At 37.2% G+C, this 24,652-nt stretch overlaps 1 protein-coding gene across 1 annotated transcript; it reads right to left on the reverse strand.

Annotated features, from left to right (window-relative positions):
* Positions 1-261: 261 nt before the first annotated feature.
* Positions 262-21,059, reverse strand: LOC149065768 (GATA-binding factor 2-like). Its single transcript, XM_089253802.1, has 6 exons — positions 20,696-21,059; positions 14,667-15,029; positions 14,235-14,546; positions 13,968-14,113; positions 2,340-2,465; positions 262-638 (listed from the first exon to the last, which is right to left on the reverse strand). Exons 1-6 carry the CDS (start codon positions 20,883-20,885, stop codon positions 312-314), a joined length of 1,464 nt encoding a protein of 487 aa, XP_089109928.1. The 5' UTR covers positions 20,886-21,059; the 3' UTR covers positions 262-311.
* Between the last annotated feature and the right edge of the window lie 3,593 nt (positions 21,060-24,652).

Raw genomic sequence — 24,652 nt, forward strand, 5'->3', positions numbered from 1 at the left:
GGATGTCGGGGGTCATGTTGTGATAAAAGTTATTAGCGCTTTATACATCACGAGAAATACGATATGCAAGAAGATCGGGATTCGATTCCCTGTGGAGACCAGTAGACTTTTCTTTCAGAGTTCACCTTGTGTGTGGCATAATATCTGGGAAAAAGTCACTTTCGTTGGTTTCTTCGTATTATATAAAATATTTTAAAGATGAATTCTTTTCGAGTAAATAAATCACGCAAATACAGGTGAGATTGAAAAAAAAAGCTTAATCGACAAATTTTAATTCACATATGCATAAATATATCACATTTATAATTTCTTTAAGCACAAGCCCCCAAAAAGGTCTGCGAGTGATATCCAAATGGTGCTGGCATGGATTCATTTGGAGCATGTACTGGGAAATTATTGTATATAACTGAGCTAGAATGCGTGTTGAATTGATTTTGACACAAATAAATCGATGACCCAGGATTATCTTCATTACCAAATGCAGTCATCGGTGAATGAAAGTTTTCACTTGAAGCTTCTGTATCAAGACTATTAGTGACAGCACTTGTGCAATTATTTTTTTTCCTCTTTCTCTTTGCCACTGTTTTCCTATTTCGTGTCTGTATTCCATCTTTTTTCATTGTTAGTGGACGAGACATCTATGGGGAAGAAAAAAAAAAGAGAAATATCACGATATCTATACTGATTGCCTAATTCAGGACCACCCTTACCAGATACAGGCTCCTTGACTGCGGTACGAATATACAGTGCAGTGGAACCTCGTTTATACGTCGCTCAGTAATACGAATTTCACCTTTATACGACGTCTGGCTTCGGTCGCACAAATGGTTCCTTTCCATTTTAATCTTAAAATAATTCATTTATTCGACGCAAGACCTCAATACTCGACGTTTTCACTTCGACTCAAACTCCGAATCTTTTGAAAAAACGTCATTTGTATCCATCAAATGCGAAAAATTTCTGTATGCAGTGAAAACACGTTGCTGCAACAGTTCTTCTTGCATATTGTCACCGCAAAAGCCACAAATTTTAGGGTGATTGTTGACGTATACGAAAATAACCGGTGAGCTGGCTGATGGCCATTTAGAGTGGACATTCAAGTGCAGGGGCGGCTCGAGCTCACCTGCCGCCCGGGTGCAAAGCCTCCTGTGTCGCCCCTAAGACGACGCTGGTGGTAGGTTGAAAGGGTTTTCAGATTGGCCCTGAGCCTAAGGGGACTATGGGATAAACCTGATTTTTTTTATCCATTCTAAGCCGCACACATTGTTTACCCAGCAAAATGTACTTGACCATCCGTCCCGCTTTTAGAAAAACTGTCCCTTTTTTGGTACACAGCTATTTCACCGTTCTCAATTATGCCAGACAATTTTTTCTACATTACAACTCTTATTGATGAAACATTATATATTTTTTTCCTTTTGGGGTTAAATTTTTTTAATTAATCTCGAATCTCCGACATATAGAGTTGAATATTAACGTCAAAATACCTACTCCAAGGTTCTTAGGACAGAAACTAGGAGAGGGTAAGGGGGGTTCTGGTGCTCCCGGCTTTGGTCCAAGTGAGAACCCGATTTCTTTCTTTGCCCGCTCCCAAAAAATTACTGGGGGTGGGAAGAGGCGCCCAAAAGCACACTTACTCCGCTCTCTAAGCCATACATGCTCAATCCATGGCCCGCGACCTCAAACCTAATTTTGTAAAAATAAACTAAGTGGCACATTACCAGATCACTTTCGTGACCTGGAGCGCTGTACCAGATCACTCAAGTGGCTTGCGGCACACTCTCACTTCAATTAAGTGATCCGCGTTAATCCCTTAAGCAGCCCGCAACACATTTAAAGGTCACTTCACCGCATATTTAAAGATTTCTTGAGCAGCCCGTGGTGGCACATTTCTAAATCACATAAGTGACCCGCGGTACATTTACACATCACTTAAGTGACCCGCGGTACATTTACACATCACTTAAGTGACCTGGGGCCCTGTAGCAGATCACTCAAGTCACCCGCACTCACCAAAATGTTGAGCACCCTTGCTTTAGGTCACTCTTTTGGTCACTCACTAACCTAATCCTTTACTGTCTGGGAAGAGGTGGATTTATTGAGGGTTATAGAAATTTCGCCGCCCTTCTCCCATACTACTAGTTTCCTTGGCGGCTCATCACATCATCCTCAATTTGCCGCCCATCTGAACCGCCTTGGGCTACAGCCCGCTGAACCCTTCCCGTAAATACCCCACCGATTACGAATCAATTAACGAGACTTTTACAAAGATAATTGGAAGTGATATTGCTTCGAAATTTTCTGAAGTGAAGGATAAACCAACATTTACATATACTTACATTATGCAATCTATAATATAATCCACATGCATTACACACGGGTTCGCCGTACGTATTACGTCTCCAGAGAGTTGTAGAGGTAGTTCTGCAATTGGCACAGCTTGTTCCTGCTCTTTTAGAAGCTGTCTGTATGTATGAAAGTAAAAATTTAAGAAAATATAAGACTTATATTATCACATTTAATTTTTTATTGAATTTCTGTGACCAGTGTTGCTGAATGCAACTGAAACTATAAAATTCACATAAAGAAGAACTGAATAAAAAGGGATTTGTTTTACGGATTCAAATGTACAGGGTAATTATAATTAAGGTTCCTGTACTCTGGGTGGTTTTTCTCAACAACTGCTTATCCGAAAATACAGCAAAATTTTTATTTATTTAAAAATATAAACTAAAGGCAAAAGCCCAGTTACAGTTTGCATATATGAATACAAGATAAAGATAAAAACATATGTATATATAAAATAAAAGTTTAAAAATATACATCATCAGTATTACTGCATCTTAGAAATCGGTACAATTCAGAATTTTTCAAAACATTAGAACGATATGGAGGAACATAAAAAGATTACGGCATCTAAGATTGATTCGTGGGAAATAATAAGTAATAAGGTGTAGAATATCAGGTGCATCAATATCAAAGTGAGAAGAATTTTTACAAAAACCTAGTATGGCCCTGAGACGGCGAGTTTCAAGGGAATCATAACTGAACGATGAGCCTAAGTAGACCATAGGAAGAGGCATTTATGAAATAAAAAAAAGTTTGATTTTCAACCACCAGGTTAAAAAGTGGTGCTTTTTCATCGAATTTTCCTTTCTCTCATGGACCATATAGCGTATATACCAAGTTTCAATGGAATACGTCCTCCAGAACGGACGCTATATAGATCTGAGAAGTTTCAGTATACTCACACGGCTCAGGCCAATGTAGCACCCATCGTGATACTGACACTGCTCAGAGACCAATGTAACACCCATCATGATACTGACACTATTCCGACCTATGTAGCGCCCGTTCTGAAGGACGTATTCCATTGAAACTTGGTGTATATATATATGGTCCATGGGAGAAAGGAAAATCCAATAAAAAAGCGCCACTTTTTCACCTAGTGGTCGAAAATTGAACTGCTTTTTTTTTTAATTTCATCAATCTCTCTCCCATGGTCCCATTAAGATATCCTAAAAATTTGGCTGTATTAGGATATGTAGTTTTTGAAAAAACAACTACTCAGATTACGGGCACTTTAATTATAATCACCCTGTATTTTTAAAACATGTATTAACCCTTTAAGCGGCACAACAGAAATCACTCTTCAAAATGCCATATCTTTTTTTAATGAAATAGGCTTTCTTCCGATTTTCAGCAAGTGTATAAGTATGGGGTATAGGAAAAAATGTTTAATTGAGAACTTCTGAACTTAACTTTTGAAAAATCACATTTATATTACAAATACAAAGGTCACAACAAGCAAAATTGCCCAATGAGGTGGCGGAAAAATTATACACATAAAAAATATGGATGTCAAATATCACCAAAATACCCAATATAAAAGCATTATCACCAAAAACAAAAAATAATAATAATATAACAGGGTGCGTAGGTAACAGGGCATATGGCATTTTTCTGGTGAACCGTTGATCCTGGACGCGTACTTCTAATTACAAAAAGTATTCAAATAACGCTTAGTACCCAGACCTGTCATTAATGTTTCAAGGGGTTGTACAGCTATTAAAATAAAAAAAAAAACTTTTATACAGTCTCCGTGTGCCCCAAAACCCAAATAGAAAGTTGTTGCCCTATTTATCTTGATACAAGCAAAAAGAATTCCACGTTTTAAGTGCAATATTCACTGAGATATTCGAATTCGAAAAATGGGGGAAAGTTGGAAAAAACAACTCTAAATGTGGAGAAACCATTTTATCCGCATTTAACGCCGCTTTTCCCCAAATTTCCTTCGTTTTTCGAATTCTAATATCTCGGTGAATATTGAACTTGGAAACAGAAATTTTTTTAATTGGCATCACGAAAAACAGGGCAACAACTTTCTAATCGGGTTCTTGAGTACAGGATGTCCTTATAAAAAGTTAACAACTTTATTTTAATAACTATACAACCCCTTGCAACATAAATGACATTTCTGAGTACTATACGTTATCTGGATACTTTTTCTAATTGGAAGTATGCTTCTAGGATGAACGGTTCGCCAGTAAAATGCCATACGTCCTTTTACTTATGCTCTCTGTATAATACACTGCTCATAAAAAACGAATATTTAAAAAAGTAGTACTGTGTAGGCATTTTAAACATTCCCAAAAAAATGATTTGTTACTTACAAAAATATAATAAGCCTATGCGTGAAAATTACTTCGAAAAAAAAGACAAAGGCTTTGCGCAGAAGCAACGTCAGTCAAAAAATGAGTTTTAATAAATGATTAAAAATTTATTCAAAGGTAATCCACATGTTTTTTCGATCATTTTTTTTTCCACCCTTAGGGGTGTGCGAAAGGGCAACACCTACTAGAGAATTTTCATCATTATCATTTATATTACTGTAATATGAATTTATATCATACCATTTTACCAAGAAAAACAATTTACAAAAATTTTTTATGCTTTTTTGATCCAAGGTTATGCAATGATTTAAATGGTATTAATAGGCATTTAATATACACTGGTGAAATAAATTAAGAGAATTTGCATATTTTATCGAATTTCATGAAAAGAACTGAACTGAATGTAAAACCACTGCTTCTAGACAAAAATGCAAATCTTGTACGTCAAATACGTAAGCGTACACGTGTGTGTAGGCGGAGCCAGTAGAGAAACAGGCTTTATAAGTTAAGACGCATTTCGTTCGCTAGCACACCTCGGCGAATTTCTTGGTGTTATTTTGCAGCAATCGGTTAATTTCAAATTGTAACAGTAAAAATGAGTAACCACCAACCTTAGATGATGGAATGAGGTGGCGAATTGTGGGGAGGCTAGAAGCAGGCCAATCTCAAGTCCAGATTTGTAGAGAGTTCAATTTAACGCCCAGCGTCGTGTGTAACTTATGGAAACAGTTCCAGGATACCGGATCCATCGAGAGAAAGCCTGGGCAAGGTCGTCCAAGAGCCACGACGGCCAGAGAAGATCGCCATTTGTCGATTATAGCGAGGCGTAACAGTAGTGCTACAGCTTCTCAGCTCTCTCGTGACTTGTATGCAGCCACAGGAACCCGTGTATCAAGGGTGACTGTTTCCAAAAGACTTCATTAGAGAGGGTTGTTTGCAAGAAGACCTGCTGTTTGCGTCCCACTCACTTCTACGGACAGGAGAATTCGTTTATCATGGTGCAGAGAGCATAGAGATTGGAGTATGGATCAATGGGCGACCGTTCTCTTCACTGATGAGTCCCGGTTCAGCCTAAGCACCGATTCTCACCGTACGTTCATATGGAGAGAACCAGGGACCCGCTATCTACCCTCCAATGTCCGCGAAATCGACCATTATGGCGGAGGAGGTTTAATGGTCTGGTCGGGCATCATGTTGGATGGCCACACACCTCTCCATGTCTTTGAGAGAGGCACTGTGACTGGTGTGAGGTATAGGGATGAGGTCTTGGAGCCCTACGTTCGACTTTTCAGGGGTGCAGTTGGCCCTGAGTTCATTTTAATGGACGATAACGCGAGGCCACATAGAGCTCTTCTGCTCGACGATTTTCTAGAGAGTGAGGATATTCGCCGGATGGATTGGCCAGCCAGATCTCCAGAACTTAACCCTATGGAGCATGACTGGGACGCTCTGGGGAGGGCAATTGCAACTCGCAACCCCCCTCCGGGAACCATCCAGGGAATGAAAACAGCGTTGCTGAACGAGTGGGACCAATTGCCACAGGAAATGATAAACTGCCTTATTTCAAGTATGAAATCACGCTGCGAGACCTGTATATCTGTAAGAGGGGACCATGCCCTCTATTAACCCATTTTTTGTTTATTCTGCAACCGGTGTTTCATACCTTCCGACTCCAACGAGTGTTACGCACGATCATGCGTGTGTATTACAATTATTGAATGGTTATTTGTTTTGTATTGTATCAATGTATGTACATATCAAATTTCATTAAAATCGGTACAGTAGTTCTAGAGATAATCGACCAGGTCTGCAAATTCTCTTAATTTCTTACACCAGTGTATATGTTTAAAAAAAAGCTATAAAAATGTATTTGAAATAACGGATATTGAACAGTCAGTTCATTAACTCTGAGGATTTTATTTTCAAAAAGAACATTTCCACGTTTTTTCTGAAACATTTTAACGGTTTTATGAATCTTTGGGATAAGTTCGGTCAGATTATGAAACCGGGATTATGCAAACGGGAATATTTCTGGTAGAAATTACAACGTAAAGTGGGTCGTTTCTATCGAAAGGGAACACATATCCACCTTTTTCATACTCTTCGGTATTTTTCATCTCTCGGTAATAGACACCCACGTGAACGAGAATTTTGTTCACTAACGAGGAGTATTGGTTAATGGATAGTAAGATACATATTGAGTCCTGTGTCGATGTAATTCAAAATTGCGTTCGTCAGTGGAGGTGTCCGTTATGGGAGGTTCTACTGTATAATGATCGTGTTCCTTATGTTAGTGACGAGAGGGCAGTAAGGGTACCTTCCTGGGGTTCTGTAATCAATAGGTGACGTAGGAATTTCCAATTTTTCAGAATTGATCAGCTCAAGTTTTAATCAAAAGGTAACATTTTTCCACTATTTTTTTTTCTAAACGGAACATTTCCAAAATTGAAATGTGGTTAACTCTCTTGAATGTTGATCAAGAAACATAGTAATTAAATATTCTTCTACCATTCCTACATCCTACCTATTGGGCTATTTTCTACTTTTGTAAAGCAAACATATTAAGGAAGAATAAGTTTTTTACGTCTACTGTAAATTTAGCAAAAATGGAAATGCTCTCTTTTGAAAATAAGCTCTTCAACTAATCACTAATTTGAGAGAGAGGGGCAACTTTTAAGAGTATTCTTTAAAAAAAAAAAAATTAAATTTTGGATATTGATTATTATTGTTTATTGTATATTATTTGAGTATTATTGTTTTTGTACATTTTCTTTCTCTCTGGGTTGCTAAGAAAATTGTCCCATTTGAGTTACTTTCAATGACCCATAAAAGGACCCCTTTGAATCAAATACAAAGGCCACAACAGATAAAATGCCCAACCAGGTGGCTGAAAAAAGATGCCGATAAAAATATGGCTGTCGAATATATATCTAAACAACATGAAATAGTGTTTGTTTTGTAGTTTTCTTTTTGTCTCTTATAGTTATTTTTTTGTCTTTCTCTCTTGTATGTTTTTGTGATGTCTTGCCTAATAATAACAAATGGTGTTGGACAGATACGACCTTACGCTTGGGGTAATAGAAATAAAAAGTATTTTATAAAATCCCCAGGTGGTTGCACTTCAACTATGAAAATGTAAAAAAATCTGAATTAGTGAAAAATATTCGTTCCGCGAATTGGCACTATGATTATTTTCATACCGGGCACCGAGGATATCATGCTATATGCTTGTTATACATTACCCACTTAACTTGATCTGCCATAGATCAAGATTCAATCATAGATTCCCCTTCCTGATGAAAGAGATAAGTAGAAGACAGGTAATTTGAAACACAATTAACAGTCAGTTTTAATTTGAGTGAAGAAGATGGTATGAATTTGGTTTAAAAAAAAAATCCATTGTTATCCATTTATGAAAGACATTTATTAATTTCGTGAGCTTGAGCCTCTTTATTTGTATCTCAACAGTATGTAATACGAATATGGAACATGTTACACGGCCTTTAAGTTATACTAGGAAAGAAACAACAAACCTCACTTGTGTTTTTCAACTGTAGCGGGTGGGATTTTTATCCTAATGATTTTTCTTTGAGACTGTTACGTAATATCTTTATACGATTCTATTTAGATTAGGAAACATGTCATCGTTCTTGAGATTCTTCCCTTTCTCTGAAGATAATGGCCTAAAGAAATTTCGGGAGATTCTTTTAGGAATATATTTTTTTAATGCTCAACTTTTGAAAAACGAACAGTTCCGATTCCTGGAAGTAGCGCAGAGCAGAAGCACAAGTCATTAGATGAGGGGACAGGTGCAGGAGCCAAGATCTTTCGTGTGTACATCTTAAAAATCAGATAAAGATCCTTCGAGATGCCATCTTGGAGCTGATTACGCCTTACCAACTCGCAGATCTCTACATAGATTAGACATGAGATGCGGTTCTTACACGGTTCTTCCCACATATTCAAACTTTTCTTCTGTTTTTTTAAAGCTTTGCTTGTGGATCTTACATACAGCGGCGTTCAAGCATCACGCTCTTAAATTTCAGAGCCGACTTCCCCTCTCTTTTTATTCCAAACGCCATTGCTGTATATTTTTAGAACAGAAACTGGTTGAAGTAAAAAAAAAAAGTTTGCCACACATTTAACAAGTGTAAAGTTGTGTGTAAGTTCATTGAATTAGATCCAATTTCTATAATGTGTTAAAGACTATATGGTCTTTGCTCCTCTTCTGTTGGCCATTTTGTCTATCGCTGTAAAAAAAAAGTAGAGATGGCTGGCAGTGCAAGCAATTTGCTTCAGAAAACGAATTGATGAATACAGATTCTTAAAAAAGAGATCGACAGAAATACTCCATTGCGTAATATACTTTGTCTAGGAACTATTTCTTGACACAAAAGTGTGTACATCTTGAGGTATTCAACCCTCTTCGAGTCGCGAGCACCGGGGCGACTTAAATGACTATACAAGAGGTGATTGCACCCGGGTGGCAGGTTGTAAGGGATGGCAGCTTAGGTTTTAGTTGGACAAAAAATTTTTTAAAAATTTCCTTTTGTAAATATTCGTATGGCATCATGCTTTTGAGCCACACTTTGACCACGAAGCTGTTTAGCAAACTTGAGGGAACAAACAGGAGCTTGGACCAGTGTTTCCCAAAGTGGGCGATGAAATGGTCAAGGGGGACGATAGAAGCTGGACTTAACATAGGATCCTATGAGTTCACTTGAGTTGGGAGCGATGGGAGAGAAACATTTCTGAAGTAGGGGGAGATGGAATGAAAAGTTTGGGAAAATATGCCTTGGACCGTCACACCAGAAACGAGAATGTTCTCAATCACAAGAGGCAAGTGTGAATTTTGGCGCCCTTACCCAGTAAGTTTTTGAAACGGTCAAACAAAGAATTCGGCTTTCATTTGTTCGGTCCTTGGAGCACCAGGGAAACGAATTTCAAATAAATTTCTTGATAAAAATTACCTCGTTATAAATCCTCTTTACAGGATGAGTGTAAGTGATAATAGCTCATCAATGAATGCTGCTTTGTGGATTAAGCGTTCTAGCATAATTAAGAACTGTGAAATAATTCTGAACGAAGAGAAAGACAATTTCATTAAAATCGGGACGTATGGTCACAAACTCCTTGCTTGGTAAACAATAGTGTGCAGCTTTGTTCTGGAAAAAAAATCAGGTTTATTCCAAGGTTCCTTAGGCTCTGTCAGCCTCCTGCCAGGGTCGTCTTAAGGGGTGGCACAGGAGACTTTGCACCAGGGCGGTAGGTAAGCTCGAGCCGCCATTACTCCCAGCATCAGGAGAAGAGCACCCATACGTGGAAAATCTGACATGGCTTAAATTAGGAACTAATATGATGTGAATTAGACTGCTTTTTTTTTTTCTCAGCCCGATATATCCTTTGATCATTTTCGTCGCACTACGGTCATTTTCTGCACACGAGGTAATTAGACACGCTAATTAGACCGGGATCTACAATTTATTGCCAATTCCGAACGGCAGACTTGTTTTTATACTCACCAGCCCCGTTCACATAGGAAATAGTCCGCTTCGAGAATTTTCCCTAAGGACTGCTCTCCATTTCTTTCCTTACGAAGGAAAAAAGTCGTCAAGTTGGGGCTAGAACTCCTAATGCTACCACAATATTTGCACATGTGAACGGGGCTATCGAGAGGTTGGTGTGCTAACCCCTCGATGGGGGACTCCCTGCTGCGGTAGCAATTTTTTCTGTGGTCATGTCGCCGTTTCTGTTGTATCCCTGTGTCAGGAAAGCTTTCTGACAAGGACGAATCGGGTATCGAACTCGCAACACCTCTAAAAATCCTTTGGTGTACTTAAGGCGAGTATCTTATCGGACTGGCTACCCCCCCCCCAATATATCAAGTAAACAAATATTTTCTGGATATTATGCTGATGTGAACTCGGAGAGGGACTCGAAACCAGGCCCTCTTGCAAACCGGGCAAGCATGCTACCATCTACCCCACTGGAGACACGACACTCTCTGACTTCTTTATTTCAATGCGTGAGGTGCTGAAGCAGAGGCATTAGTAGCCCCTCTTAACTTCAGCAAATGGCCCCCAGGTAGGTTTGCAAGAGGGCCTGGAGTCGAGTCTCAGAGGTGACCAGATGGCTTTTTTTTTTAGTTCACCTTAGCATAATATCCAGAAAATATCTGTGTACATGATGATGTAATTTCTTGAATGCAACTAGAATGGGATAGATAAATTGGGGGCTTTGATCAAGACCACGCGATTACAAAATCAGGTACAAGCATCGAAGATTTTTTTGTTTGCTTCAGTGAGTACCGCAGCGTTCGCGAGTAACAGGTTGAAGATGTATAATGTACATAATTAAAACACAACTATACAGGGACAAATTATCAGGGTAGAAGAATCACAATAAATTTGATGGTACAGTATGATTTATGATACAGTAAAAAATGCAAAAAATACATATATATGCAGGGTGATTATAATTAAAGTTCCCGTACTATGAGTAGTTTTCTCAAAAACTGCTTATCCAAATACAGCCAAATTTTTAGGATATCTTAATGAGACCATTGGGGAGAGATTTATGAAATAATTAAAAAAAAAAGTTTAATTTCCGCCTACCAGGTAAAAAGGTGGCGCTTTTTTTTATTGAATTTTCCTTTTTTTCCCCACGGACCATATAGCGCATATACCAAGTTTCAATGGAATACGTTCTCCACAGAGAACCGGCGCTACATAGGTCGGAGTAGTATCAGTATACTGACGGCTGCTACATTAGTCTGAGCAGTGTCAGTAGGCCTATATTGAAACTACTCAGACTTATGTAGCGTCCGTTCTGGTAGACGTATCTCATTGAAACTTACGCTGTATGGACCAATGTAAAATGCGATAAAAAGCGCAAATTTTTCACCTGGTGGTTAAAAATTGAACTATGTTTTTATTTCACAAATCTCTCCCACGTTCTCAGTCTCATTAAGATATCCTAAAAATTTGGCTGTATTCGGATAAGCAGTTTTTGAGAAAAACTATTCAAAGTACGGGAACTTTAATTATAATCACCCGGTATATATTTTTCAGATGAAAAAAATCACTTTTGATACTGAAATTTTAATGATTCTATTAGACTTGAAAATATGTACCAAAGTATTGGAAGTTGTCCAGTAGATACCAGCAGAAGGAGTTCGATATCCATCTTAGGTTTGAGAATATTCGATACATTGATAATGTTCATGGATTTATCGTGTTTTAAGATCATTAAATTTCTGAAATCCATCAAAAGGGAAAGAGATCAGAGAATTTTGTTTCCCCTTTATTTTTCCACTGAAATTTGTTGTATTCGGTACATCTGAGGTCAGGAAAATACTTAAAAAGAAAAAGTAAGGAAACACACACACACGCGCAAACACAGATTTAGTCAAAGAAGTGCTGTTTTGTGCCGCGCGTGGATCTGCAGAGCGTATAATTCCAGTAAAGATACCTTCGAAGATAAGTGATGTCTCCGTTGATTGCAAAGTTAAGAAGAACGATTTTCGCTGTTTGAATGAGCCTCTGTTTAAAATCATTTGTCGATGCAAATCTGTTTAACCGACTTGGTAACAACACTAGGGAGGGGAAAGAATACTTATAAACACTCTACATCTCCTTGCGTCAGATTTCTAACAAGACTACCTTTTTTTACCCTTCAAAAAGTATAGTATAAGCGCAGAAATACAGTGAAACCTCGATATAACGATACTATACGGACCCAAGAAAAAATATCGTTGCAGAGAGGTTATCGTTATATCGAGAGGCAGCATTATCTAGAACAGTATTTCTTAACCTTTTTCAGCTCATGGCCCCCTATGGATCACATTTTTTTCTTGCGCCTCCCCCTGTCCTATCCAGGGCCCCCTCTATCCTCATCCACGAGATACTTTCTATTTTTTTTATTATGAATGAAATTTTAATAAATCATGTCAATCTCTAGAATCCTGGCTAGACACGGATTCAAATGATGGATTATCATCGCTCCCAGGAGTCAAATTATACAAATTATGTGGTAAGAAAGGGTCTGTGTAAAATACGAGATGATCTAACGAACATGCACGATAAATTGACCCTCCCAACACATCAACCGTTGCTCTGGCGGCCCTCCATACTTAGCTGGTACTATGATTTAAGTAACACCTTACATATGAAAATCATAGTACCAGATCCCATATAGTGCAGAGTCCCCTCCCTCCATTATATACATGAAGACCCGGATCATGCCCACATAGACCCAAGGGTTAAGATGCCCCTATTTCTATGGACGGATCTGATGAATTCTGAAAGTAGTAATATTTTTCAACGATGTTTCACTTTTAAAGCTTTTCTCTTCTCTATGACTCCCTTCACCACCTGTCATGGATCCCCTTTCTTCTGATTTTCTCCCGTGGCCACCAGGAATCCGTGGAATATCCCAGGTACGCAAGGGGGCCATATGGCCCCAGGTTGAGAACCACTAATCTAGCAGATGCCGCCAAATTTATGCTGTTGTTGGTATCTCTTCTGAGTTCATATTGTTAATGTCACGATAACATGCATCTATATAAATATTTATTCGCAGCAAAAAATTCTAATTGTTTAGTTGATTAATAAAATTCAGTTAGTTGTTTTACCCTATAAAAAGTAGTTTACCGCACAACATTTTTGTGAACTACACCGAAAGTAGCAATACCGACAACTTCATTAATACTTTCGGTAATCAGGTGGTGCAAAATATCGATGTTATTTTACGTCTTAGGAAGAAAAAATATATACATACATATATATCGTTGTAGCGGGTTTCGAAATTTCCTAAAAAAATATCGTTATAGAGGGTTTTATCGTAGTAAAGGAGGCTGTATTTTTGAAACATATGACATCCATATTTTTATGGGCATCTTTTTATCAGCCACCTCGTTGGGCATTTTGCCTGTTGTGGCGTTGTATTTGTATTTGTATATCATTATATCGAGTGGATTTTAACGTTAGGCTTTTGGCAATTCCAAACCAGAGCCTTCTCAACAGCATCATAGATGCCCAGGCCGAATAATTTGTTTTCAGGCCTCCCTACCTGGCTACAAATACTTGCCTATCAATTTATGTATTTTCTCTCAAAAATTTCACGCAGATCTTATTTTCATGAGGCCTCCGGGCCGTATCCGGGTGAGCCTGTGCGTTGAGATGGCCATGTTTTAAACACGTTTTGAAAAAATATCGTTGCATCGAGTATCGTTACAGCGAGGTTTTACCGTACTGTTCTTACCGGATGCAGGAATATTAAATGAGAAAATCTTACCAGTCTTTTTTTTGGCTTGACCAACGGTCGGCTGTGTCCGTTCATCTTGTGATAGAGACCGCATGCATTACACAAGTAATGTCCTTTACCGTCCCTCCTCCAAAGAGGAGTAGATGTGGCACCACAATTTACGCATTCTCGTCCTTCTAACGAAATGGACAAAAATCTAAATAAATATAAGCTACTATCCTCATAATCACGCACAACATGGTAGTAATATAAGAAATAATATCGCGAATATGGTCCTTATCAAAGTTTTTCCCTCACCTAAATGCGATCTTCCCTTGGTTTTGGTTTTTCCATTTTGCTTTTGAGAATCGGCTTTTTTCTTGGATAAAACTTCGGTGTTTTCGGATTTTGCTGGAACATCCGATTTATGGTCGTCTCTCGCCGTATTTGTTGGTATGGCTTGTGTGGCAGTAGGTCTTGGAACTGAAGGAGTGTAATGTAAAAAGTGTGGTTGTACATGGTTTCTGTGCGTTGGGAATCCTTGTTGTGCTTGTGATGATGGGACGGGGTGGCTTGGAGCATAGTTCGGTTGGTTGCATGAGCATTGACTGTTATAATTAGGTGCGTAGGCTGTGTTGATAAAAAGAAACAAAAATAAAGTGAAATAATTACGTTATCGGCAACATACAACCAGATATTTGATCATTAAAAGCTCCAAAATAAACTGACAGTCAAAATTAGAAAACCTACCATGATTAAAATCGGCTCTTGCAGGACTTTGCGCATATTGTTGTCCACTCAATCCGACCATATGATGGCAGTCCTCCAAGTAAGGATGGTTTATTGGTCCTGTGGTCACATCTGCCGTTATCTCACCGGGAGGTGTTGGAGGAAAACCAAAAGGATGATTCTGATAATGATGGGAATGTGCATAAGATTTGGTTCTCGGACGATATGCGTATGCAGAGCTGGATGCAGGGTACCAAGAAGGCGGTGGCGGTGGTGGTGGTGGAGGAAAATGACAAGGGTTTTCTGGTGGTATCCAAGAAGATGTTGGAGGTGGCTGTGGTTGCAACGATGCTGTGCAAGCAACAGGACGACACATGGCTCCCGCTGAAATTCAAGTTGTTTAATGTGAAAATATCTAAGCAATAACTGATACTCTCCTTCGGTTCTGAAAAATAGCAAATGAGGGCCATATATATATCCAGGGCCGTAACTAGGATTTTTGCCGCCTCCAGCTTTAAAATTCGATAATTTTGTAATGGTATTCTTTGTTCCCACCTAAAATTGCCACCCCTAAATTTTGTGGGGGGCCGGGGGGGGGGGAGTTACGGCCCTGCACATATCCCTTTCAGACCTTGCATACACAAATGTGGATGTTGCTTTTTCTCACTGTAGAATTTTTTTTTAAAACCTCAGGGAGTTGAGCCCTGGCTTAAAGGATTGTTTAAGTTTCGAGTTATTGAACTTTCAGGTTTTTTAAGATATCAGGAGAAAAAAAAGTGTGAGTTATTACATAAAATTTAGCAAAAAAATTCTGTAAAAGATTAAAAATGAAGATGAATATATATACCTTGCATCATCTTGGCTGAAAAAATTTTTACGAAGTGAATTATTTCTTCACAAAAAAAAGTTGAAAATTTGAAAAAAAAATATATACTGACATTTATGTTTTTAATGTATTTTTTGTATATCAAAAATGCAAAAACATCTTGAAAATTACAAAAATGGAATGCTTGGGTCCGAAAGGGTTATTCAAAGATATTGAATGGGTGAGGGTTAAATACACAAAAAATATTTATTTGTTTTTGACAACTGCTGAATTACTACATGGAATGTCGTAAAATAAGTAGACCTTATAGCAAATTATTATAAATGGAATATCATAGAGTAAAGTAGCTATTTTCTTAAAATTTGTTTTTATTACTATATAAAAGAAAATAGACTGCTAATTGGACAACGCAAAATTTTCGAAAGATACAGTATTTCCCAATTTTCTAGGATTCTTTCATCACAGAAATATCATTCGAAGTAGCAGTTCAGCTTCGTTCCGGGATGATCAACCATCATCCAAATGTTTGAACATTTTGACACATGGGCTTCCACTATAGATCGAAATAGAGCTTTATAAATACAAATGCATGTAAGTACAGTTGTCTCGATAACCCGAGGTGAAAGGGACAGAGACCAACTCGGATAACTGAAAACTCGGTTCCGAAAGTAAACCGTGTGTTACTTTTTTAGTTTATAGGAAACGACTTTTTCGAGTGGGACCTACTCCTGCTTGTTTTACCCTTATTTACAACTGCCCATGGATTCTGCCCTGACAGCCTCACCTTAACCGGAAATTTTAATGAGAGTTAGAGGTGAGACCAGGGGCGACTTAAGCGAGGGCGCAAGGAATGTGGCGCACCCGGGCGGCAGGTTGTAAGGGGCAGCAGCTTAGATTGTAGCTAAGACCCCAAAATTAAACACAGTAAAAATTCACATGACATCCCGCTTTTGAGTCATACCTCGACAACGGAAACGTTGAGAAAACTTGAAACAGACAGGGTCTCCGACTGTAATACTAGAAACTAGAATGTAAGCTATCGAGGCGGCTCGAGACAAAGTCTGTACCCGTGCGGGACTTATTTTTTGCGCCTCCTGCGTATTCCCCCCCCCCCATAGCCCTACATCCTGCGTGAGAGCCCCTAGGTTGGAATATTTCGCGGGACCCAAGCTAGATTTTTCATGGGGCCCCATCTACAGTTAATTTATAGTGTGAAAAAAAAGAAAAATGATAAGGATTTAGTCCTGGACCAAAAAGCTGGAGCCCTCTCAGCCCTACCCTTGGGAGTCATGCCCCTCCCTCACAACTTATCCAAACAATTCATAACAAAAAAAAAAAATTAAAAAAAAAAATTCGCCCTTTCATCTCGGATTTAGTGCCTCCAGAGCAGACAGAAAACATTTTCTTTGATTTTTTTTGACCAATGGAACGTTTTTTACCCATTCACCTCGGATTTAGCAACCCTCTTGTGCGGCCGCAATGGTTCGCATGCCCAAGCGCTGCCCCCGTACTCTATCGAATGGGGAAAGTGTGCATTTTGGTTCTCCCGACGAGAATTTCTTCCAGAATAGTCAAATGAAAGTAAAGGAAAAATTCGGCTTCTCACATGCCCGGTCACTGGAGTAGGCTACCAGAAACAACTTTGAAAAAGATTTCTTAACAAAAATAACTTCGTTATATATCATCTATACAGGATGTGATGATGGCTCCCAAAAATAAGTGTTGTTTCAAGGATTAAGTTATTCGGTATTACTAAGAATAGTGAAATAATTCTGAAACAAAAAAAAATTTTCAACTTCAAAAGCAGATCCTATGGTCACGAACATTTTGCGCGGTAAACAATGGTGTGTGGCTTTCTTCTGGAAAAAAAAATCAAGTTTATCTCGAAGTCCCCTTCGCTGAAGCTCTGTCAGCCTCCTGCCAGGGCGGCATATGAGACTTCGCACCTGGAAGGCAGGTAAGCTCGAGCCGCCCCTGGGTGAGACCACGAAAATGAGCCGTACCAAGTATGAAAACTTTATATGGGAACGTTATAAGCGAGATTGACTTTGTTTCAGGTAATATGGAATAAAATTTTTATTTTTTCGATTAGTCCAATTCGAAACATGTTAGAAACCCGAAACCTGTGTTACTATAAAATTTGGTTTCTTGTCTTTGCACATTGACAAGTGTATCGTTATAACTGAGAAAAAGGGAATTTAAAAAATCATTTTTTCGTTTGAAAATATGGAATAGAGGGTTAAAAATGAAGAAAACTAATTCGAATGTTGATCAAAAACAAGATTTCACGAGTCTATGATAATGAAAAATGAAAATTTCATCGTTTGTTTTTGTAGTTGATGATGCGGTGGTGTCATAGTCTATTTACAAGAGTCACAAATGTAATCTTCCGATTCTGCCCTAAAACAGTTGAGGTGGGACCACAGAGAACATGACAAACATCCAACTCAGATAATACTTATAGTGGGCTTATCCCATATTACTCGACAAGAAGAATTAGCGTCCCGTCTAAATGGAAAGAATCGCTAGCTGAAAAATGAGCAGAACAGAATGAAATGTAATCCTTTTGATGTACATTGTGCTTAGTTTAAAATTATTGGGCACATTTTCAATAATTAATAAGCACTTTAGAAAACTTGGAGTAAATTTCTGGAAGTGGAAAAACAAATGTTCTTCTATAGCAGCATCAAGGGGGCATGTTGAAGTTGTTTATCACTGTTCCACTTGGAGACAATACCTGAAGGCAGAGAAAACCTGGTATTCCATATTTTGCCCGACTACTCCATATTACCCGAATGTACTATATGTAGCCTACATTATGTACGAAACTGTCTCATTAAAATCATAGAATAAAATCAAGCCAAACTTAAATATTAGGTACATGTTACACTGATGGTTAAATGAAAACTTCCAGAAGTGCTCAGTTATTATTATCATTAGGGACCGTAAGTTTAGGCACTAAAAAATAGTTGAAAAATGCCTAAAATATTCACTAAAACAGGCATTTATAATTTTTGGAAGAAAGAAAAAGTAACTAAAACTAAGTCATTAAGAGTCCAAAAACTAGCTGAAAAATTGGTGGCATTTAATTAATTGCATTTCTACTGCTTTAATTATGGTTTATAATAACCACATTACTATCCAAGTTAAACTGATTTTAAGCCCAAAATAAAATGTTAGTAGACCCTCAGGATTAGGTCAATTACTGGCCACCATTAACAGACGCGGACCCCGTAGAGAAAATAATCTGTGGGGAGTTGCGAATAAGTCTCGTTTATTTGGAATAATCATTTTATTTCTATAGTTGAAACATAGCTACCTTGTTCTATATATAGTAGTAAAAAAATTAAACTTTTTTTTATCTTACCACGTATGCGAGACTTCTCCAAGCGTGGGGCTCTGTGTGGCCGCATCTGCTAAACATCCTCCCTTCCCGAGGACAACTCTGGTCAATTTAATTGAATACCAAATACGTATGGATGTAAAATAATAGCCATGGTTGTTTGCAGTGCATTTATGAAGTAAAAAACAAGATCAGAACAACATAGGCCCCAGAGCCCTGGTGCAGCTCCTACCCCGCTTGTGTGAGCCATGACGTCAACTGATGACCTCTTGGGACAGCATCGGTCAGCTATACATATACAATGCAGTCCAGTTCGAGACATGTGAAGCATGTGAAGGAGCAAACATTTCTAATTTTCATCTGCTTTTCTAACATGGACTGCGTTCACCTGAAACAAATCATTCACGTCTAACACCATCTGGTCAAAGCAAAGTCAATGCATGGCAACACCAAGTTTCCTATCACTTATTCGCGTTTAAATGAGGCTGGAAAGGGGTGGGGAGCTTTCTGATGATAATTAGTATCGAGAGAGTAGGAAAATTTTGAAAAGGGCAATTCTTTTCAATATTCAATTCAAAAAGGAAATTCTTCTCAATACTCAATTCAAAAAGGAAATTCTTTTCAATACTCAAAATATCCAAGTTGTACAGATTATGACCTCTGAAATTCACTAATAAACTTAAAACATTTATGGCAGAAAAATTTCAAAAAAGGCATTTTTACCAAAAAAAAAAAGTGAAAATAGGCAAAAAAAGGCACTTATGACATTTTGCCTGAACTTCCGGGTTCTAATTATCATTATCAGCACCATATAAATTTGCTTGACATATATATATATAATTACACAGTGCATGATTATAGGATTTCTGACGTTCCTAACATTTAAGATACCTTTTTCTACTAACCCTTAAAAAAATATCAAGAATATTTTTTCCTTTCTAAAATAAAACATTGTATTCAAAATTTAATTAATTTTTTCAAAGATTGCAAACAACAAGAACTTTCAAGAACTATAAAAAGAGCTTTCAGTTCTTACGTAAACGAGAGAAAATTATATTTTTCACTGAATATTCAGATATTATTAATAGTGAACTTTTTGTCTTCATTCTTGATAGTCGAAATCGAAACACACCCAAAATTTTCTATCAAATATCAATGGAAAATTAAAATTTCAAATCTAATTTTTCTTATGTACAGTGAACTAATTTCCTAGTTTGAAGTTACATAGTAGGCCTATATAAAAACTGATATTCATGCTATAATCATGTTATAAAAAGTGATATTCATTAACAGTCCTCCACCTCGTTGGGCATTTTGCCTGTTGTGACCTTGTGTTTGTATTTGTATAAGGCTACACAAATCAAAAATCATCTCCTGCACTTTTTGCTTTCACACAATACAATTTACATGTGTTATCTATATAGTAGGTATCCCACAAAATGCCTATTAAACTTAGATAGACTAACGTTCAATTTATATATTATTAAAGATATTCATGAAAATTAGACTTGATTTATACATTACGGTTATGTTTCTTCCCTCACTATAAATAATACCTGACTTCATCTTCTGATCCATCATGGACACACGGAGTTTCATTATTAAGTGTTAAATAAAGGTTTTCACTGCATCTTTTAGTTTTCTCATTTTAATTTTAATGATTTTTTTTCCCTGAAGAGTCGATATTTTGCAAATTTTTATACACGCAATATTTAGTCGGTTTTATATAGAATATAAATAGAATTTCTCTCTTGTATAAGATTTACACATATTATTATTGGAAGAAATATTTCAAAATGAAGGTATAAAACTTTGTGTATAATGAATATCATTATCAAAAAAGAATGAAATACGGAAAAATTGTTTAGCTTTTTTTCTTACCTCTATAACTATGGATGGAGGCGTTCGCGTTCGGATAATAATGTTTGCTTTCGTCTATTCCGCAGTGAAAATAGCCATCGACTTCCTCCCCCATGCTCATTGCTAATTGGGGATCGGGACCGTAACTCCAACGAGGTGGACCAGATGCTCCAGCTGCCCCATCGTCTTCGGGCCATGTACAGGGGGCCATACCCCTGTCGAGAACACCACAGTAATCCACCGTTAAGATTGGATCAGTTATCGAATAACACAATAGGAAACGGATATCTTGATTTAAAGCTGAATGGGTTAATGACTTATCCTTGATCGACTAATCTTTTTCGGAACAGCAAAAGCTCGATGGTGACATCGAATAGTTCTTCACCTGCAAAAATGTTCAATATGGGGGTAAAATTAAAAAATTATTAGAAATATATTTATTCATAAGAATGATCGTCAGTTGAACTTGAACATTTTTGACATTAATATCGAAAATCATTATCGTAACCACGTTTTGCTGATTTATTCCAGTTTATTTTGTGTTTGTTACGATGTATTAAAAGATATCACGACATTAAAATGATAACTCAAGAATATAAAGTTCAAGAAGATGATAAGCACTTGTCATATTAAATAACAATTATATATCTTTGAATCTAGTAAATTCAAACAGTACACCGATTGTTTAATCTTTTCCTTGTCCGAAATATATTTGATTGTAACGAGCAATAATTGGATTAAAAAACGTTATCATGCATCAAAATAAGATTTTTCGAGACGATAACATAAAAAAATGATAACATACCATTTTAAATGATAAGATACCGATCAGCTATCATTTTAGACTTTTGATAGAGGTTGAAATTATCTACACAATCTCTCGAGAGTCTCAAAGTTTAGGATTTTTATCAGAAGACAGTTCTTACCAATAGGGGTCGAGATGGGATCCTAGAAGAACCAATCGCCAAGCGAGAAACAGGGAAGTGAGAGAAGCAATAAAAGAGTACGCGAGATTGGGGCGTTTCTAATTGGGGTTCCAAAACGTACGACCAATAAGAAAGTCACGAAGGGTTATTTCACCCTCCCTTTTTCTAGTTAGATTTCTAAGAAATTAGGCAACTGGAGAATGTGCGGAAGAGGATTGTTGTCTCGATCATTGCTATAAGGTTCTGGTAAACATTTTTTTACGATACATTCAATAGCACATGTTATAAAACTTGTGCTAAAATTTAGTAACATAACTAACTCTTCGGCTGTATAACTATTATATAAATTCTCTAATTAATATTCTTCAAGTTTAAGAATGCGTATCTGGTTAAAGCTCCAGTTTCATTTTTTTATGTGGAGTTATTCCTATTTTATAATTATTTCCACTATGAGATGTGACAAGTGCATATCGAATACTTAACCCTCTATGGTTCATCCCCATAAAAACGTATTGAATTTTTTTTTTTACAAATACGGATATAAATGGGTGCTGTTACCATATTTTAAATTGAAACAGCACATCAACACGGCAATTTAATTAATTAGAGTGTATTTTTTAATTAGTTACAATGCTCAATTAAGGGTAAAATATATGAGCGTTCCTTTCTTTTACTATTTTAGAAAAATCTATGAACAAGTAAAATCTTGCTTAGAAAAGTTAAATAGTTGTTGCCTTAACGTCTATTTCAGATTCCCTCAATTTGGTGCGATTTTATAAATCTCTTAGCACGTAAAATTCGAGCAGGTCTCAAACAAATGACACCGACAAGGAAGAATCTCTTTCCAGATAAATACGTGCTTATCTAGCCTACTTATCCAGCGGTATTTTGTACTGAAATGACACTAAGACCGGTATTACACTATACAAGTTTTATAAAAGTGCTTGTATAAAACTTGAACAATACAACGAATAAGCTGATGGGTTAAATTCAAGCTTATCCAACCAATCAGTTTATTGGTTGTATTTTTCAAGTTTTATCAAAGCACTTTTACAAAACTCTTACATTTTATAAAAGTTCGATAAAATATCTTTTGCAAAACTTGAAAATAACAACTAGTATGCGTTTCGGTTACATTCGAGCGAATAGGCCTATTGGTGGCTTTCAGGTTTTGTAAAGATTTTTTACCAATCTTTTATAGCGTAATCCTAGCCTAAAAAAGATTAGACTTTCTAAAATACCTAAAAAAAAAAAAAAATTGAGAAAAGAAATAGGTGTAGAGCAAATTTTTTTTACCATGTATTTTGCTGTGTGTGGGGGAGACCGGGGATGGTTGTCGCACTTTTTACATTTCAATTAATTTCAGGTATGTAATCGAAATCAATCTAAATGTTTGATGTATCTACATCAAGTTTTAACAATTGCTTGTACTGCGAGTACAAAACATCACTCTTCCTATGAAATATTGATTTTTAAAATTTTTTTGTCGAGTGTGACAACCAACCCCATATGTACTTATTAATTAAGAACTGATAATATTTCCATTATTTTGAACGACATCAAACAAATGATCTTCCATTGAAAGAGCTAAACTTTGTAGGAGTAGTGGGTCCAAATTATACTATTCAGTTTCTGTGGCATGTTTCAAGGCGTTCGTCGAGGTGAACTGTCGCCTATTGGAGTAGATTTAATGAGTATATTGCTGAGATCAGGACTCATCGGTGGCCAATCCAGTAGAGCCACATTTTTCATTTTGAAATAGGTTTTCGCAACGTTGAACTATGTGCATGGGAGTATTGTCCTGCTGCAAAAACGTTCTTCCCCCTTACCTAAAATTTAACCAAAAAGAATGAAATGATTTCCTAGTGCCTCTATGTATTTTTTGCGTCCAGTCTCTTATCTAGGATTGCTAAATATGCGTGTCCATTGAATGTGGAGTTTGCCCATCACAAAACCTCTACCCTGATGTTTGCTGAAGTATGAGCGTAGCTTTTCCTTCAGAGATAGTGACAATACCTTGTATATGTGCATCAAGACATCTAAATTACATTTTCTTTTCGTCGTTTACATCTATTTCTCTCTATAAGCTACGTGGTTTTGAGTCCACTCTAACATCTCGAAATGTGGTGCGTTGTGTGTTTGAATGTTTGGCTCTGAGAGGGCTGGCTGGAGAAAAATTTTCCATATGAACCATAAAACCAGTTTTTTTTAAATTATTTTTAAAGCCTTATCTGGAGATATATTCAAACCAGAGGCCCGAGAAACCCATATATAACGTTTTCCCACTTGGTACGACTCATTTTCGTGGTCTCGCCCAGGGGCGGCTAGAGCTTACCTGCCTCCCGGGTGCGAAGTCTCATATGCCGCCCTGGCAAGAGGCTGACAGAGCTTCAGTGAAGGGGACTTCGAGATAAACCTGGTTTTTTTTTCCCCCAGAAGAAAGCCCCACAACACTGTTTTCCGCGCAAAATGTTTGTGACTATGCGTCCCGCTTTTGAAGTTGGAAAAAAAAAAAATTTGTTTTTGTTTTTTTTTTGTTTCAGAATTATTTCACTATTCTTAGTAATACCAAATAACTTAACGAACAAACATTATGTGGGTGGATACCATTATTTTTATCAACCTATCATCGTATGAAGTCACGTGTCAAGGTTTTCTAAAAAGTGAATTTGGATAGTAAGGCGACTTTCTGGCGTATCTTTCTGACTAAAACGTGATAAATTATGCTTTTGCCACGATTTACTTTGAAAAATATTCAATAGGCTTACTTTGCGATTTAATCTCAAAATTTTGTTAATCTCGTCCACAGAAAGCTACGTCACTTTTGCCGTCTAGCAAACAAAAGATTCACTCGCACCTTATTTGTCTTAATGCATTTATAGGTTTCAAGACTTTTTCTCAACCACCTCGTTGGGTTCTCAGCCACCTCGTTGGGCATTTTGCCTGTTGTGGCGTTGTATTTGTATAAGACTTGCGGCACTATTACGAGTTTCAAATTTGTAGGTATTTTAATAGTTTCCATAAACTTTTGGCACACGTAATTTTAACAAAT

Source organism: Pholcus phalangioides, unplaced genomic scaffold, assembly GCF_987345545.1.
Source record: "Pholcus phalangioides strain wild (caught in Gottingen) unplaced genomic scaffold, Ppha-v1.0 ptg000039l_1, whole genome shotgun sequence".
NCBI classification, from domain to species: Eukaryota; Metazoa; Arthropoda; class Arachnida; order Araneae; family Pholcidae; genus Pholcus; species Pholcus phalangioides.

Coding starts and splice junctions, on each gene's coding strand:
- LOC149065768 (XM_089253802.1), bottom strand. CDS start 20,885: ATGGCCCCCTGTACATGGCCCGAAGACGATGGGGCAGCTGGAGCATCT. Junction 2,466..13,967: donor TCAAGCCAAAAAAAAGACTG/GTAAGATTTTCT, acceptor TCATACATACAG/ACAGCTTCTAAAAGAGCAGG. Junction 639..2,339: donor TATATTATAGATTGCATAAT/GTAAGTATATGT, acceptor TCTTCCCCATAG/ATGTCTCGTCCACTAACAAT.